Source organism: Colletotrichum aenigma, assembly GCF_013390185.1.
Source record: "Colletotrichum aenigma strain Cg56 chromosome Unknown KSG_Cg56_contig01, whole genome shotgun sequence".
Classification (NCBI taxonomy): Eukaryota; Fungi; Ascomycota; class Sordariomycetes; order Glomerellales; family Glomerellaceae; genus Colletotrichum; species Colletotrichum aenigma.
The window spans coordinates 3,274,402-3,290,550 of NW_023500907.1; the positions used below are offsets into that span (position 1 = coordinate 3,274,402).

A 16,149-nucleotide genomic window follows, 5' to 3' on the forward strand; every position below is an offset into this window, starting at 1 on the left:
CCAGCAGTTCTCCCTGGGACTTAAAGAGTCTCGTCACAAGCAAGATCTATCGATCTGCTCAACCCCTGTTGGACGAACTCCCGCCATGCAATGGCCCGAGCCGTCGACGACTGCCGTGCCGGACGATAGCCAAATGCCCGTGTCCGAACTTGGCTGCAACTTTGATACAACCTCAGGTACCACTCCGCAATAGCTCCGCAGCAAGTCCGCAAAGGTTTATGCATCGGACTTTGAATCCGCTGGACGTAGAGCGATGATCGGCTTTTCGGCTTTTCGAGCCCCACCTCCACCTGCCGGGGCCGGGTTGCTTTCACCGGGGCACGACGCAACGGCGTGCGTCTAGGCTCCGACTGGATACGAACACGGACGGAATGGGGTCGTTGACTCGTGTGCTGCAGGTACGGAATTCGGAGTCGAGCCCTTACAAGATGCTCAGCATTAGCTGGAGACGTATGTTGTATGCGTTTCCCCCGAGAAGTATGTCAAGTTATGGTTGCTTTGTTGATTAAACCCGCTATGCCTAGGCCGCGCACAATCTACGCGTTCATATGTACATCCTCGTCGTAGCTAAAGCCCAGTCACGTTCGAGTACGCTGCTTGCCTCAGATAAAAGCACACCCAAAAGACGCAAGTGAGAAACCGACACCTGCTACCGGATGAATTGCGGAAATAGCACCGGCCATGGCGCCACCGATACCAGCGATACCGGCACAGATGTCACCGTCAAGGCTGTCCGTCTCGGGGTGAGAGAAACCGACATTGAGGAAGGATTTGAAGCCCGTCTTCTCGTCCTCATACCGAACATTGACATGATCCGTGGCTTGCCATTGCTCAGCGTAGAATTTGTCCTTGTCTATTCCTCCCGTAAATTGGTCAGTCACGGCTCTCGATTACTATGGCAGGGGTAGAGAAGATTGAAGTCCGAGTGGGGATGAACTTACGGATACAGCCGTTCTTAGTCTGCTGGCATGGTTTGGTGTAGTAAGGAACGTTCTGCTCCAGTTTGTGCTTTCCCTCGTCAAACATCTTTCTCATTACTGTTTTCGCCATCTCGACAAGATGAGCTTTATCGCCAGGTTCTCCGGCGCTAGCGAAGCTCCCTTCAACAGTGAGAACCATCTCCGTCTCTTGGCCCATATTACCAGCACCGATACGCATAGTCTTAGCCTTGACGGGTTCCCCCGGCTTGCAGCTCAACTCTCCACACTGGTCGAGAATGGCATTGAGAGTAGCTGAGGGCAAGGCGGTCCCATAGAGAATCAACTCGTTGCCGACCTCAACCTTGACGTTTCCGCCCTTGTCACTCTTCCAAGTCTCGCCGTCGCGAGTTTGCAGAGTCGCAGGATAGGCGATAGCGGGGACGGCCGCGGTCGCAAGCGCGATGGCAATGGTAGCAGCGGAGGTTTTCATGGTGACGAAGGGGTGTGCAAGAGGTTTTGGGAAGAAGGTCTGAAGTTGGCTTAAGATGAGCAGGAAGTATTAATGGTTAATAAGGTAGAGTGATGGTGTTTGTGATGACGATGAGAGTAAGAACGGTATCACACGCGGCATACCGCGCTCATTTTATACGCAAAAAGTCTGTCCATTGCTCCCATCTATCCTAGCACTCATCAAGCCCCCCCCCCCCCCCCCCCCCCCCCCCTTCTCGCTCGTTTCTCTATTTTCAGTATCTCATATCTTTGAAGGAAAAGTCAGCCTGGCGAGTGCTGTAGTCCTGATTTAGGCAGTTGAAACTGGGTCGTCACTCGGGTGCTCCCGCTGGCTCGCCTAATGAGCCACAGGGCTGAGGTTCTTGGCTACTATGTAAGGGGTACATAAACAGCTGCCGTCTTACATTCTGGGGACGTAGGTAATTTTTATGGTCTTCATCGTGCTGCGGCTAAGCTCAGCTCGGAAAACATGCCTTGATGCTAGGCAGCGACATGGTTCCATTGTCTTATGCCAAGACTTGGCGAACTTGCGCAGGACCGGCTGTGCTCCTGTGCCTCATGATTGATTGTCGGCGGTTATTAAATCGCAGGTCTCTATTTTGAGCCTAATGAAACGGCTCTAATCAAGTGGACTTACGAAAGATGTTCACGTTCTTCATGATCCAATACAGAAACATACGGGAGTCAATGTCTACCATCGTATAACAAGTGAGGTCCCATTACAACAAGGAAGCACATTACCCACAAAAGTCCTGAATTGCCTGCTCAGCTCCCTCATCATTCGGATCTCCAGCAGAAATTCTGAGCGAATTTTTCACATCGTCTATAGTTGTCTTCCCAGCCGCGTCCCGCGAGCGACATAAAAGCGACGCAACCCGTAGAACGTTCTTGATGCGTCGTCCATCCATCGGGAGGTTTCCAAGCTTTGCAAACTCTTCTTGAGAGATATTGTGGCCATCTTTCTCGGCAAGATAAGACCAGATCAAAGTCCTCTGTGGAGCTCCAGGCTTGTCGAACTCGAGACGAACGTGGATTCTGGAGAAGAAGGCAGTGTCAAAATCATCAATCCTGTTGGTTGTGAGAAACAGAATACCAGACTGGTATTCCAACATGCGAAGAAGAACTATGACGTCAGGTTAGTCCCTTTTTTCTACCTGATCGGTGGGACTGAGATTAAACGAACTGGATACGAGAGCATTGCGTTCAATGTTGTCTTCGCTGCGCTTTGCCATGAATGTGTCTGCCTCATCAAAAAGCAAAATGGCACCCCACCGCTGCATGCGTTTGAATATGAGACGCAAGTTGGACTCTATCTCCCACATTTTGAGTCCAAGTTCTCCACCGGATGTGTAATACACTGGACACTGCAAACTTTCTGCCACGACCTCTGCTAGCTTTTCAGCGATGTCTCGACAACGAAAATAATTCAGTGAGCTTACCCGCTGTCATGGTTTTACCGCTTCCTGGAGGCCCGTGTAGGAGGAAAACAAGACCTCTCCCCTTCCCAGCAACGACGTCATCGAACAAACTCGTTCCCAGCCGATGTTCTCGCACAAGCCTCCATACGGCATCTTTACGTTGGGATTCCAGGTGCAGGCTGTCGAAAGCCTGTCCATTCCAACGGATTTGCCCGACATGACTGACGAGAAAGAACCCCCAGAGCCGTTTCGTCAGTGTAAACCCCGGGATAACTGGAGGGAGGGATGCAAGATCCATCTCAGTCAACTTCTCAACAGGGATCCCTGTGAATTCCTCCACATCATGCGTCGCATTAGACGATGGCGGAAGATTCGGATAGCCCGGTGGCGATCTCGGCCACGATACAGGTGGCTGACGGCGAGTTTCATCTCGATACTCAGGAAATTCTTCCAAGAATTGAGGTGAATCAATTAGTACCCTGCTGGCAGACTAAGGATAATTAGACTTTAACTGATGATGGGAAATTGCTCTGATGGTAGATTATGCTTGCCTCGGACGTGGGGGGGCTAAGAAACATGTCTAGAAGCGCCGAAGAGGTGTTCTCATAAGCGGTATCAGAGGGATAAAGACCGGGAGAATGATAAGTATCGTAGGATCTTCTGGAACCTTGAAAGGGAATCTCCCAAACAGGCCCGCTGTAGTAGGTGTGGGAGCCAAAAGTCTTTTGGGCCAAAGGAGACTTGGAACTGCCTAAACACAGCCCCAAGCATTCCAATCCCCTGACTTTCAAAGAATCAAGCAGCTTGTGATGATCTGGATGATACTTCATAGGATATACAGGAAGTTCTGTGATGTTTTTAGTGCCAAGGAACCGATCCAGTCTAATAACGGTGTTCACGGAACCAAAAACAGTGCCATTGAATCCGGTATACTTCAGTCTAAGCTCTATCCCCACTTTCTTCTCCTCTTTGTTAGCATCTGTGATGAAGTGACAGCTGTGAAGCAGAGCTATCCAATGTGTTGGAAAATGTGAAAGGTAACGATTGGTGAGAACAACTGAGTGACCAGGGGCAAAGATAAACGACAGAAGGTCGAATGTTATCAACCCATTAGGCTCCAGGGCTTGCAGATCAGTGATCGTACGGGCCATGTAATCCTCTCGGAACATCTGCAGAAGCTGCAGCTGATCACGCAGAGATTTATCCTTAGAGGTATCAATTGCCTCATGAATCCGCCTTTGGCAATGACAAATCTCTACATAGGGATCAGGAATTATGATTGGATCCTGATGTAGGTTGATGTTGACGAGCCCTGAAGCAATTTCGATGAAAGCACTCCGCAGGGAATTGGACTGGATCTCGAGCTGCGATATCACACGTTCTTCCATTTGCTTCTTAACGACAATGTGCCGCAATACCAATGCAGCGTCACCGAAACGAGACTCTCTACGCCTCTGCTGCTTGACGTTTTCGCCAGTTCGATAGACTGCTGCGATATCTCCCCATGGATGATTCTCCTGAGTGACATCCTCCGGTTGTATTCGATATGGTAGTTCGTTATCGTTGTCTTTTCGGAGCTCTGATGTAGAACTCCGTTTCGCCAAGCCTTGACTCACCCAATTTGGCTCAAGCTTGGACTTGTAAACGACATATAGGTTGTCGGATTCGGGCTCCATTGGGAAATCTCGATTGGAAGGCCGTTCAAAGAGACGCAGGATACGAGTCGACGTCTCGAGAAGAATTATTTGCCATCGAGTTTTGGGGACAGCGAGTGTAGGCAAGAAGGATTACCAAAGGCTTAGTCGGCAAGGGCTGGAATGAACTAAAATATTCGACCGCACTCAAGAAGCTTGAAATATAGGACCGAACAGCCTGATTTCTATTCGCGAGTGGAAGCAGGCTGCCTTGGCGTGTAAGCAGGCTGACTTGACGTGTAAGCAGGCTGACTTGGCATGCAGGTCGACCATAACCGCACATCACAAGGGCGTAGAGAAGAAGCAGTCGTCCAGTGAATAAGGCTACACGTGCCACGGGCATGATCTGGTGACACGGAGATGGTACCCGGTCATCCACACTGCATACTCATGAAGAAAGTGCGTCATGCACATATGCCTAGTCTTCATCTCGCCTCCTGGGATGGATTCATGTAGGAAGTTCCCGCAAAGTACTTTTGAAGGAAGACTTTATTGAAGTTTGGAAAAAGCTCTCTAGTCAAAAGAGCTGCGGACCTAGGCCCTGTGTCTCACGTCTCAAACCACAATGACGACGCTTCAAAAGCGACCATCCATACCCTTCGCCTTACCTACTTCATTACCATCGAAGTCAGAGCGATTGCAGCTGCTGACTATTAGGCAAGATAGGTGGACCGAATACAGCATCCCAGATGTGGACGCTGGTGCTGTTTGCCGCGCAGTGACTCTGCACAAAGCCTTCGAGTTACAAGAGGGCTACCTTATTCCGGATCTCCCAAAGTTTAGCGACCTTACGCCGTACGGCGACATCAAAGAAGAAGGAGATGAAGAACTCTGCATATTGGAGGCACGTCGATTGGTACAGATCGCAAACTCGGAGACTGCCATCAGATTTCAGGGCAATGAGAGCATGCTTGGTCCAGCCGACGCCAACGGGTACTTTCGACTCCATTGGTTGGGTCAACGTTTGATTCAAGCATTGCAAATTTGCAAACATGATGTTCTTGTGGTCATGGTTGAACACATCGACCGAAACACGCATGGTTACTCTAGCACACAGGATCGCCTGCTGGCATACTTCGACCCTGCTACTGGGGACGAACGGTTCTCTGGACCCCTCCTACTCCAAGGAGAAGAGTATCAGCGTTACTACCACGCCATGGTCAACTATCTCACTGCAGTCCTAGTGAAGATCGTTCTTCAGAGCTTCAGGGGCACTTATTGGATCAACAACATCATCGCAGTAATTGCGCGAATCTCGGCGAAAATGAAAGTTGTCGGGCATGATCTCCCTGCAGCAACGGAACAGACACTGCAAAATGGCAGCGATGCACGATCACGTATTCAAAAGCGGGAGGCAAAGAACGCTGCTTATTACGCAAACAACCCAGGTTTTGGGTATAACAGAAACTATAAGGCTGCTCCGCCTGCGCCAAACCGTGCCGGATATGCGACCAAGTACTTCTCGGAAATGGATCTCTTACATAACGCCGTCATCGACATGCTAATCGACTCTTTGACCGCATTTGCAGTCAGCAACCATTTGGCTCCTGGAGTTGATGAGTTTGAGAGTAGTATCGCGCTATACGAGTCTTTCATCACATCAGAACAAATTCTCCTTTGCGAGCAGCGAGACGGTGGCATTGGCGCGGCTAGCGAAACGGGTGTTACACGTGCCTTTACAGCTGGCTTTGAAGTCTGCCTTAGAACGTGGGAGACTCTCGAGAAAGAGAAAATATCTCACACCAATTCCAGCTGGACATCTCTCAAGTGGAAGTGCTCTTACGTGGATGACGAGGGTAGACTTAAGCCCAGAAGTCGAAAGGGCGCGGTTAAGTTGGGGTCGATGACAAGGGTTATTACAGCAACCGTACCCTATGCGATGAGCTCAGGCACTTTCAGTGCAGCTCTCCACCGCCTCATTGACAAGATTCTCTTCAGCTCTGGCAAAGACAACCGTTTCGCACTGCTCCTTGTCGAGCAGCCCAAGATGATCTTTACTGCGATTCTACGAACCAGCCAGTACGAGTCTCGGAAACCAAGTGAGAAAGAAAACAGCGATGCTCGTCCTGTTTCTGAGACTTTCTTGCTTCGAAAGAGGGCAGTCGGCCATAACGAACATGGGAGTCCTTATGACACTTACGCCAACACGCTAAGCCGGGCTATGAGGAGTCCGAATAAGACGGTGACGTTGAGCGACCGAGAACAAGCCAAAGAGAACCTTGAAGCGGTGAGAAACAAATACGTCAAATGGGTAACTGACGCCAATGCCATCGTCATCTCCTGCAAATGGTATACTTGGGGTTCTCTCGTAGGCTGCGCCCTTCTGGTCCTCGGAGGGCTTGGAGTTGGTTTCACGGTGGGCGATCGAATTCATGGTGTTGATCCATTCAATATTAGCGTGTTTTGCTGGGTGCTGGCTGGATTCATATTGCTTGTTGCAAAAGCTTTCCGTGTGGAGAACTGGCCTTGGAGTCATTTCCTGAGAGGGCAGGTCACTTGCCGTTCCGTGGGAGAAGTTGTGGCAGTTAGCGGCGTCGACGAACAATTACTCATCGCTCTCCTGCTCAGGATCGACAGCCAAATCTACCTTCGAACAAGAGGACCGTTCGACATCCTGTTTCTTCGCCACACCGATGACATGCAAGGCGGTTTCTCCATTGACGCACCGATCAAGATGTCAACCGCCGTCGAAGGAGGTCTGATACCAATCAAAATCCTTGCAGATTGGGGCATTGGCTTGATCTTTCTCTCTGCGCGATCCTGGTCATCTTACACTGTTATTTCTAGCTCTCAGAATTTTGAAGAAGAACTTGTATGTAAAGATATAACTCATCCGGCTTCGTGGGTGGATGGCAAGATTCCTTGTTATAGGATCAGATGGGAAGAGGTATACATTCACCAAGTCTTAGGGGTTTTTGAGCAAGAATGCTATTTCTACTGAGTGGATCTCATGTATGAGCACTGGGTTTGCCAAGCCTGACCATTGGCCAGTTGAAGAACAAGTTCAAAAATTGAAATTGTACCAACCACATTCTTCTGGACGCAACTTCACAAGGCGAAAGGCGCCAGCTAGAGGGTTTGAAAGCTCCTTTCTTCCCAAGTGACCGGCGCGGCAATGCCAACCCCAGATTCCGTTCCATCGGGCCTGGGGTCTGTAAGCTTAGACCAGGATTCCGTGACCAGGCCAACCCGGAGGTTCAATCGGCGAACGGGACTAATCAAAGCTTAAACGACGTCGGGGCTCCACCGACACCGCAAAAGCCGGCGTTCTCGAGTTGTCAAGGTTTCCGTGTTAATTAAACCAATCTTATAACACCAGGCGCCCGGTATGGCCGGAACGGCGAAGGCAACGTCGGCAACATTTGCACTCGAAGCGTCAACATCACGTCAAGGCACGGCCTACGAGTCTCGGGGCGAGTATTACCGCATTCGATATGTTTCCCAAAGTCAATCAACCCCGGCACGGATCCGTCGGGCCCGTAGGTCGCCGGGAATGATTATAAAGAGATGCGCTTCCCTGAGTGGAAGCTAGAATTTCGAGGCTTTTTCTGTAGGTGTCTTTGAGGCATCATACGCGAACATATTCCCTCCAAACATAATAATACCTAATCCAGTCTCTTTGACAGTCCACTCATTCCCAACCAGTAGTCACTCTCTCAGTTTTATTATACTATACGCCAAGTATCGCAATGAGGATCTCCCGCATCGCCTCGCCCTGGGCACTACTACTACCCTCCGCCCTGGCAACCCCCTACGCCGTGGACGCAACTGAAGTTGATCTCGCCATCATCGGAGGCGGCTCCGCCGGCATTCATGCCGCAATCAACCTCAAGGACGCCGGCGCAAAGGTCGTCGTGATCGAAAAGAAGTCCCAGATCGGCGGCCACGCCGAGACCTACATCAACCCGCAGACCAAGGTCCCCGCCAACATCGGCGTCGTCGTCTTCGAGAACCGTGAGGTCGTGAGCAACTACTTCTCCCGCCTCAACGTCTCCACTGTCAACACGAACCCCCTCACCGCGCAGTCCGGCACCACCCAGAGCTACGATTTCTCCCTGGGCATCCCGATCCCCGCGCAAAACGCCTCGGCGACCGCGGCGCAGCAGCAGGCCCTCCAGGGCGCCGCGCAGGCGTACTCGACAAACATCCTGTCAAAGTACCCCTGGATCGACCAGGGCTTCCACGTCCCGGACCCCGTCCCCGAGGAGCTCACTGTTCCCTTCGGCGAGCTGGCGCAGAAGTACGGTTTCTCCGCCCTTCTGCCCGTCATTGCGCAGTTCAACTGGTGGACAGGCGACATCTCCGCCATCCCGTCCCTCTACGGCATCAAGGGCCTTGGCCCGGGTCTGCTTGCCAGCGTCTTTGGCGAGTTCATCGTCTCCGGCACTGGCGACACGCGTAGCCTCTACGACGCCGCGGCGAAGGTGCTAGGCGACGACGTCCTCCTCGACTCGACCATCGTGAAGGTAAAGCGCGGAGCCTCCGGCGTCTCCGTGCTCGTCCACCAACCGGATCAGCCCCCCAAGCTCATCCGCGCCCGCAAGCTCCTCATCGCTGCTCCCCCCACCCTGGACAATGTCGGCCAGTTCGACCTCTCCTCCCACGAGCGCAACCTCTTCTCCAAGTTCTCCGCCCTGGGCTACTGGGCCGGCGTCGCCACGATCCAAGGCCTCAACAACAGCCTCCAGAATGTCGGCGCCAGGACCCCCTTCAACCAGCCCACCATCCCCGGCACCAACGGCCTCTACACCGCGGGCTCCCCGGGCGACTTCCTCGTTGCCGTCGGCTTCAACGACACCAACTACTCCGACGAGGACGGCAAGAATGTCATCCGCAAGAACCTAGCGACCCTGGCCGCCGTCGGCGCCGTGCCCAAGGACGCGGCTGAGACGGTAACCTTCCCGTACTACTCCAACCACGCGCCGTACAATGTGCGCGTGTCCGCGGACCAGATCAAGCAAGGTTTCTACGCGAAGCTGCTGGCTTTGGAGGGCGCGAGGAACACCTACTGGGCTGGCGCGGCGTTCTCGGGACACAACAGCGCGCTGGTGTGGTCGTTTAACGAGGGCACTGTGTTGCCCGGGCTGAAGAAGGATCTTGGTCTTTGAGGGAGTTTAAAGGTAGTTATTAGACGAACTTTTTAATAGATCTACCTTTGAGTATATGTAATACTAACGTCCTGGCTGCTTCTGATGTTATTGTGTGACTAGTGCCGTCTTCATGAGAGATAGGCTCCGAGCGACGCATCAAAGCGCATCATCTTCTCATAGCGAGAATTCGAGGAATCTAGTGAACGCAAGCCGCGTTGTGAATGACAGCTTCCGCTATCTTGGCAACGTGCTTCCGGCTGGAATCGTCCTGGTCAAGACGGAGCTTATGCAGGTCGCCTAGAACGCAGGAGATCCAGTCAGCCCAGGCAGGTGCCCAAGAGACCCGTGGCACCTGTGAGGAAGAACCTGGCTCTAGAACAGGGGCTGATCGCAGCAGGGTTCGCGCACTGGTGCTTCTCCTCGAGGGTGTTGACCAGCTTGTCAAACGACTTGGCGTAGACGCTCTTCAAGCAGCTCCATCGCTTAGCTCCCGCAATGGCGGTACCACGCAAAGCCGTTTTGTCATCAACTATCTGTATCTCTAGTCAATTTTGGACACCATCTTTGAACGAAGGTATCAACTTCCAGAAGCATTCAAAATCAGCCGTGATCAGTGTCCTGCCCGCAATCGTCGCCAACGACGAAATGTGACGTGGAAATCTCTCAAGTAGAAGAAGTTGGCAGTACTATCTTAAGCCATAGGCAAGTTGTTGACATAGTTAAATTTCTCGTGCAGTTGCTTGCCAAAGCTAAGACCAGCCTGTAGACCATGAGTCTTCCACTCCAAATCAGCAAATTAGACATCAGTACTTAAGTTGAGGTGACGTTCATTCCTAAAAATGTTAGGCTTTTAGGGGCTCACCACAGTCTCATCCAAGTGCCGAATGCTCCAACAGATGACTATCGTCGTCGCCTTAGTCTGTTTAAACTTCAACGCTTAGTAGTTGCATTAGGTAAAGGATTAACTCCAACGCTGTGCTAAATCTGCGCCATACTGCCCATATCTTCGGTACATCGTGAGTTTAACCGCCAAGGATGGCACTGAAAGGTCTGAAATGTCGTATTGACAACTGTAATCCACATCCAACCTAACAGTATCGCACCAAAGTTGCCCAAAAGTCCTCACTTCCTCATCCAACACCCTGAAAATGCGACCCTAACGAACGTAGGCTCTGTCCGGTTTGATCCCCAGATATCCTTTAAGAAATCGGCGCAATGCTCTGTGTGGTACGAGTTGACAATGACACCATCAAAAACCCTCCGCTCCTCGAACATGGTCCAGAATTGCTTCTTCCAAAGCATGGAGCAGTGGTTGACGTGATCCGCAATCGAAGTGTAGTACGACTCCTGATCTCCCATTTCCTCTCTCGTCAGGCGCTTCGTCAAGTTGACACTATACGAGTGTCGCAAAATCAGCAATCAGTTCACAACCAGAGACAGAAGCATCAGGCCAGAAAGGTCAACTTACTCCGAATACGCGTGCCAGGTGTCGTCATCCAAATACTCCGTCTCAAACTCCTTGTCGTAACATTGCTCTGGTACCCAGTGGTTGAGCAACGTGTCGTACTTGCACCCCGCCTTCTTCGCCTCCGCCGTCGAGTTTCCGCACATCACCAACTTCGCCTCAGATGTCATGTTGTGCGTTGCCGCGAGGTATTTCGGGTCCGGGATCGTTCCCGCTTTGCCATCCTGTCCTACTTGCGGCAGCGGCAACGGCAATCCCGACATTGACGGCGGCGTCGGCATCATCGCTGCTGTGCCTGGTGTCGGTGTCGACGAAGCCTGCTGTTGAGGCCCGGGTATGAACGAAAACGCCAGCACCCAGACCAGAGAAGTCGCCAGAAAGACGAGTAAGTCCCTCAACCACCTCCTCGTCCTTGACGTCTTCAGCGCATGCTGTTGGTGCAGCATCGCATTGCCGCCCGCAACGACCTGCTCTTCCTCGTCGTCCGCCGAATTCCTCTTGGTCGGGTCATCGCGAAAACCCAGAAAGGGCTGGTGGTCTTCGTTGTCTGTTTCGGGCTTCATCGTGTTCTGTGGGGTACGTCGAGGCAGAGAAAATGATGCGCGTCGATCGTGTGTGATCTGGAGTAGGGAAACAATACTTTAAATTTCGCCGCTAAGGAAACAACTAGACAAGCCCAACGTCCCTGCAGGCAATTTTTAGGACTCGCCTCCTGATTTTACTGCTATGCACGACATGAACCTAAGCGTGCGCGCTGTTTTATGTAGCCATGCGAGCGTTTTGGACGCCAGACCAATCCGGTTTCAGAACCATCCGAAGAGTCGGCGCTCGTCCCAAGGTCTGCTGTTTTTTCCACCCTATGATCGGGCCTCGTGGCCGGGATGAGCAGAACCAAGAATGGTGCGAAACATGGTTGAGACGTAGTTACCACAACCACTGGCATATGTTCTTGGTTGATGCACTGCCCCAAAGTGATCTTGTCGATCATTTCGCCTGCGGGAGTGCTCCGGCGATCCGGTCCTTCTTCTCCGAGCACTGCCTCCGATTGTGGGGCCGTATGATCGGCTGCACCGCCCTGATGGAACGGCCCGCTGTATCGCTATCCAGGCCAGCATCGTCTCGACACATGAATTCTCCTTATACCTTGGCGTCGTGGTTCACCTCAACTTGCTCCGCATCAGATTGAGGACGGTCAGTCTGGCCGAACCCCTCACCATCGCTGTCAGAGCCATGCAGCTCCCCGGGAAGCCTATCCTTGACAAGCAAAGAAGCCCAAGTGGTGGCAGGAACAGCAACATAGAAAACAACCACAGAGACAATCAGGTTGGTCATCAAGGACGCACTGCGCACTGATCCGACTGCATACGACAACGCCGAACCAACAGACTCTCCTGAGCGGAGGACACCCATAGACAAAGCAATGGTGTCCGCCTCCACGTCGAAAGTGCCGAGAACCCAATAAAGCCAGACTCCGACAGTCTCGTACGCAATACTAAAATGCATGTCAGAAAAGATGGCTCGTAGGGTATAAGAGATGTCGACTTACCGGTAAAGAATGAAGATGGCAACACCTTCCCCGAAACTCGGGCTGCTCCAGTCAATCTCCCCGGGACTCTCACGCTGCCATCGCTCCTGCACAACAATGTTCCAGATCCAGACAAGCGTGAAGAGAGCGAGCAAGAAGTACCAACTCCAGCGTGCTTGAATTGTCCGACGCAGGTGCTTCGTGTCCAGCCACCAGCCGGCGAGGAGGTTGGAGATGGCACCGACGATTGCAATCAAGAAACCAGAGAGCGTACGAGCGCGCACCGTGAAGTAGGCCGCCATGTAGTTGCCCTGGTATGTGACGCCCCATTGCGCGGTGATGAAGGCCGGGATCAAGAGCAGAACTTCTTTACGTTTGAATTGGGCGAGAAAAGCTTTGAGTTGCACCACGAAAGAGCGCTGAGAGTTGGCAAAGACATGCTTTCTTCCATCCTTCCGAATGAGCTTGTTTGGAGGGGCAATTACAAGAGAGAGTGGGAGACCTAGGCACTGTATGGCAACAAGGACGAGATACGTCGAGGGAGCAATAGCGCCGGTTGTGTCGCCGTCCTTGTTTATGGCGAGTTGAATTGCGGTCGCAATGATGGAGCCGAGTTTGCCTAGGGCCATCCAGATGCTAACTAGATTAGACGTTTATGTCAGATCCTCCATGATAGGTCACTTAGTTTCATTGAATACGTACTGCAGGTGCCTCTTCGAGCAACTTCAGGATAGCCAACCGCAATCGCTGCTTCGCCGGGCCAGAGGGCAGCTGCCTGTACTAAAGTCAGAAAAGCTTCTCTGGATATTAATGCGTATGGAAGAGCGAACCGAGAAGCCACATGTGACAGCGCCAAAGATAAGGAACCATTGGGTACCCCAAAGAGAGTTGCAATACAGCGCAGCAGAGTAAGGCACATAGCCCAGGGTTCCGAAGACGACAATCCACTTCAGACCGATCAGGTTGCCGACAATGCTCGCCAAAGGAGAAAAGAAGACCATGATGCTGCAACATAGTTAGCACGATCTTACTCTCAAAGTTTGAGTATCCTGAAGACTTACACAAACGTAATAACGTTGACAGCATTGACGACGTAAGGCTCAGCTTGGCCGCCAGCACCAAGATCTGGATAAAGTTTTAGCACTCAAGACCAGAAAGAAACGAAATCCCAACGTACTGTTCATGGCGGCCCATATCCCCCCGTTGCGTGAAGCTGATAAGACCCAGAAGCACGGCTTGGAAGACCGTCCCGCGGTAGACGTCGTGGGTCTTGCTCCATAGCGTTGGAGACTCAGCGATGGATTGCGCCATGGTAATTCGTCTTGATCTTTGAAAAGGGACAACCTTTCAAGATAATTGAACGGCGAAAACTTGAGCATTTTATCGCAAATCCAAACAATCCTGGATGTATCTCAAGCGAGCCGCCACGGCGCGATAACGGCATTGCGCTATGGCAGGACTCGATGGTATCACTGCACCAAGTGGATGCCACCCGTCAACTCGATCTAGACCAGCCAGCGAATTCTCCATCTGCTTCCCCATGGGACGTTCTACAGGCAATAGAGTGGAAACAAACGAAGAAAAGCGCCGAGGAACTGGTGCAGTGGCATGGGTGGTTTTCCCCGATGTCTACCCGACCAGCGGTCACGTCATATCCCTTGTCGAATCATCATTTCTCAAATCCCAGCCAACAGGCGCAGTTTGCCGGTTTGGGTGATGCTAATTCTCCGGCTGAGTCCAGTCTTACACACAAAATCGTGTTGAGTACATAAAAGGATTCATTGCACGTGGGGTCCGAAACCGCGGAGGATTCATTGTCCTCTCCAAATGTTCTTTCCCAGAAGCCACATCAACCTGGCAACTGTACCTCATGTGGACAGAAGATTTGATAATTACAGCAACCCCGTGTAGAAAATCTTGAGAGGAACAAACATTATTATTATGATATTTGTTCTAAGTAGCGCTCGATTTGATTAGTACTTTGAAAGCTCTCCTCATCGTGGAGCTTGATCCTGAATCCACCACCTCACAAGTAGACATAGCAGAAAGGCCCGGCAATAGTGCTCATGGCATTTCTGATCTTCAGCGGCTCACCACCAACCCATCCATACTCCAAGAGGTCGTCCATAGTGGTGTTGGCACTGGGAGGTTGGTCCAAGAAAGTGTTGGTGCCGCTCAAAGCGATGTCGCCATACTGACGCTCTTGAGGGGACAGCATCTGCCACATCCACCACACTCGGTCAATCATGGAGTGGTGGAGGTAGAAGGCAGGGTCGCCTGGGGAGGTAAAGACATCTCTTCCTGGGTCTCCGCCACTGTTTGCGTTGTTAGAAATCCACGCGTTCCAAAATGGTTGATCTCAGCCAAGACTTACATAGCGTAGTGGCCACCACCGTGGATACCGATGTTACCCGAGCCAGGCACACCCTGCATTTGCATCTGGAAGTCGTAAACGTTCTGTGGCTTGAGGATATTCGAAACCACGGCCGTGATGTTGGCGTATGCAAGATTGACAGCAGTGGTGAGGTCACGCTTGAGGCAGCGAGGGTTGTAAGACAGAGGACCGTCCGGATGGGCCTCGGAAACACCCCCGGGAAGGTCAAGTGCCGCAGGACCAAGATTGACCGACATGTTCCTAAACGGGCCGGAGGTCACACAGCCTCCACCGGTACCTACAGGCAGATTGATGGGAGGGAGGCTATTTTGACCTCCGAGAATGATGTCGTCTCGGCCAGGGATAAACTCGCCGTCGCCAGATATTGACGTCTCACTGCCATCGAAAATGGGCGATTTTTCCATGCCCGAGACGGCAGTTTTAGTCCAATCCCAGTACTGTCGCAAGATGTCAGGAACTGGAGAGCATCATCAAAGGGAGAAGATTTTTACAGGCTGAGTGCCCTTGTATCCGCATTCGTTCCTGAGAGCTTCTTCGTAAAGCCATGTGAAGTATCGATGCCACGAGAGGAAGTTCCCCGTGTAGTGTATAGTCAAGGTCTGGTTGATGTGAGTAGCCACGAAGTCATCGAAGCGAGTCTTTGCCCCAGGAGCCGCCGACGAGGGAGTCAGCGCCGGCTTCGATTGCAGGCACTTGGCTGCACTGATGTAGTCAAGTCTCTCTTGTCGGCTCAGGATGCCCCTGGTGGTTTTAGTGTACGGAGAACCTAAGACGACGCGCGTACGTACCATTCTCTGCGGATTCGAATACTGTGCCAGCCACAAGTACCGGCGCGCTTCTGAGTCTTGCTGGCATCAACTGCAGACTTCGTTTTGTCGTAGGCAGCTTGTGCGAGTGATGCAAGCTGCTGGAACCCATCATCAGCGACTTGCCTCACCTCAAGACCCGTCGAATCAGGCACTGGGCTGCCTAGAATTGGCAGAGCAACTTGAAGGCCTAAGAAGCCGAAGAGTGAAGGCTTCATGTTTTACAAGCAATCTTGAGGAAACCTAAAAGGAGACAGTGGGCCTCAAAACTTGCTCTTCTGTGAAGTGATCCGAACAGTTCGAACAAAGAAGAAGAAAAAGGGACA

General features: G+C 51.9%; 7 protein-coding genes across 7 annotated transcripts; 2 read left to right on the plus strand and 5 right to left on the minus strand.

The window, feature by feature from the left end:
- Positions 1 to 602: 602 nt before the first annotated feature.
- CGCA056_v000881 (uncharacterized protein) lies at positions 603 to 1,410 on the minus strand (the record flags this gene model as incomplete). Its single annotated transcript, XM_037316142.1, has 2 exons — positions 603 to 853; positions 942 to 1,410. The coding sequence occupies 2 exons, from the start codon at positions 1,408 to 1,410 to the stop codon at positions 603 to 605; spliced, it is 720 nt and encodes a 239-aa protein (XP_037186170.1).
- A 757-nt stretch (positions 1,411 to 2,167) lies between these two features.
- On the minus strand, positions 2,168 to 4,524 carry CGCA056_v000882 (ATP-dependent zinc metalloprotease YME1-like protein; the record flags this gene model as incomplete). The annotated part of the gene is made up of 4 exons (XM_037316143.1): positions 2,168 to 2,553; positions 2,614 to 2,817; positions 2,870 to 2,965; positions 3,915 to 4,524. The coding sequence occupies 4 exons, from the start codon at positions 4,522 to 4,524 to the stop codon at positions 2,168 to 2,170; spliced, it is 1,296 nt and encodes a 431-aa protein (XP_037186169.1).
- A 583-nt stretch (positions 4,525 to 5,107) lies between these two features.
- On the plus strand, positions 5,108 to 7,483 carry CGCA056_v000883 (uncharacterized protein; the record flags this gene model as incomplete). Its single annotated transcript, XM_037316144.1, has 1 exon — positions 5,108 to 7,483. One exon carries the CDS (start codon positions 5,108 to 5,110, stop codon positions 7,481 to 7,483), a length of 2,376 nt encoding a protein of 791 aa, XP_037186168.1.
- Positions 7,484 to 8,231: 748 nt separating this feature from the next.
- On the plus strand, positions 8,232 to 9,650 carry cpaO-0 (Beta-cyclopiazonate dehydrogenase; the record flags this gene model as incomplete). The annotated part of the gene is made up of 1 exon (XM_037316145.1): positions 8,232 to 9,650. The coding sequence occupies one exon, from the start codon at positions 8,232 to 8,234 to the stop codon at positions 9,648 to 9,650; it is 1,419 nt and encodes a 472-aa protein (XP_037186175.1).
- Positions 9,651 to 9,828: 178 nt separating this feature from the next.
- CGCA056_v000885 (uncharacterized protein) lies at positions 9,829 to 11,660 on the minus strand (the record flags this gene model as incomplete). Its single annotated transcript, XM_037316146.1, has 4 exons — positions 9,829 to 9,929; positions 9,985 to 10,165; positions 10,794 to 11,025; positions 11,101 to 11,660. The coding sequence occupies 4 exons, from the start codon at positions 11,658 to 11,660 to the stop codon at positions 9,829 to 9,831; spliced, it is 1,074 nt and encodes a 357-aa protein (XP_037186174.1).
- Positions 11,661 to 12,234: 574 nt separating this feature from the next.
- On the minus strand, positions 12,235 to 13,806 carry CGCA056_v000886 (UNC93-like protein; the record flags this gene model as incomplete). Its single annotated transcript, XM_037316147.1, has 6 exons — positions 12,235 to 12,589; positions 12,644 to 13,262; positions 13,325 to 13,397; positions 13,453 to 13,627; positions 13,684 to 13,747; positions 13,800 to 13,806. 6 exons carry the CDS (start codon positions 13,804 to 13,806, stop codon positions 12,235 to 12,237), a joined length of 1,293 nt encoding a protein of 430 aa, XP_037186173.1.
- An 842-nt stretch (positions 13,807 to 14,648) lies between these two features.
- orsC-4 (Tyrosinase-like protein orsC) lies at positions 14,649 to 16,041 on the minus strand (the record flags this gene model as incomplete). Its single annotated transcript, XM_037316148.1, has 4 exons — positions 14,649 to 14,937; positions 14,997 to 15,454; positions 15,509 to 15,758; positions 15,806 to 16,041. The coding sequence occupies 4 exons, from the start codon at positions 16,039 to 16,041 to the stop codon at positions 14,649 to 14,651; spliced, it is 1,233 nt and encodes a 410-aa protein (XP_037186172.1).
- Positions 16,042 to 16,149: the final 108 nt, after the last annotated feature.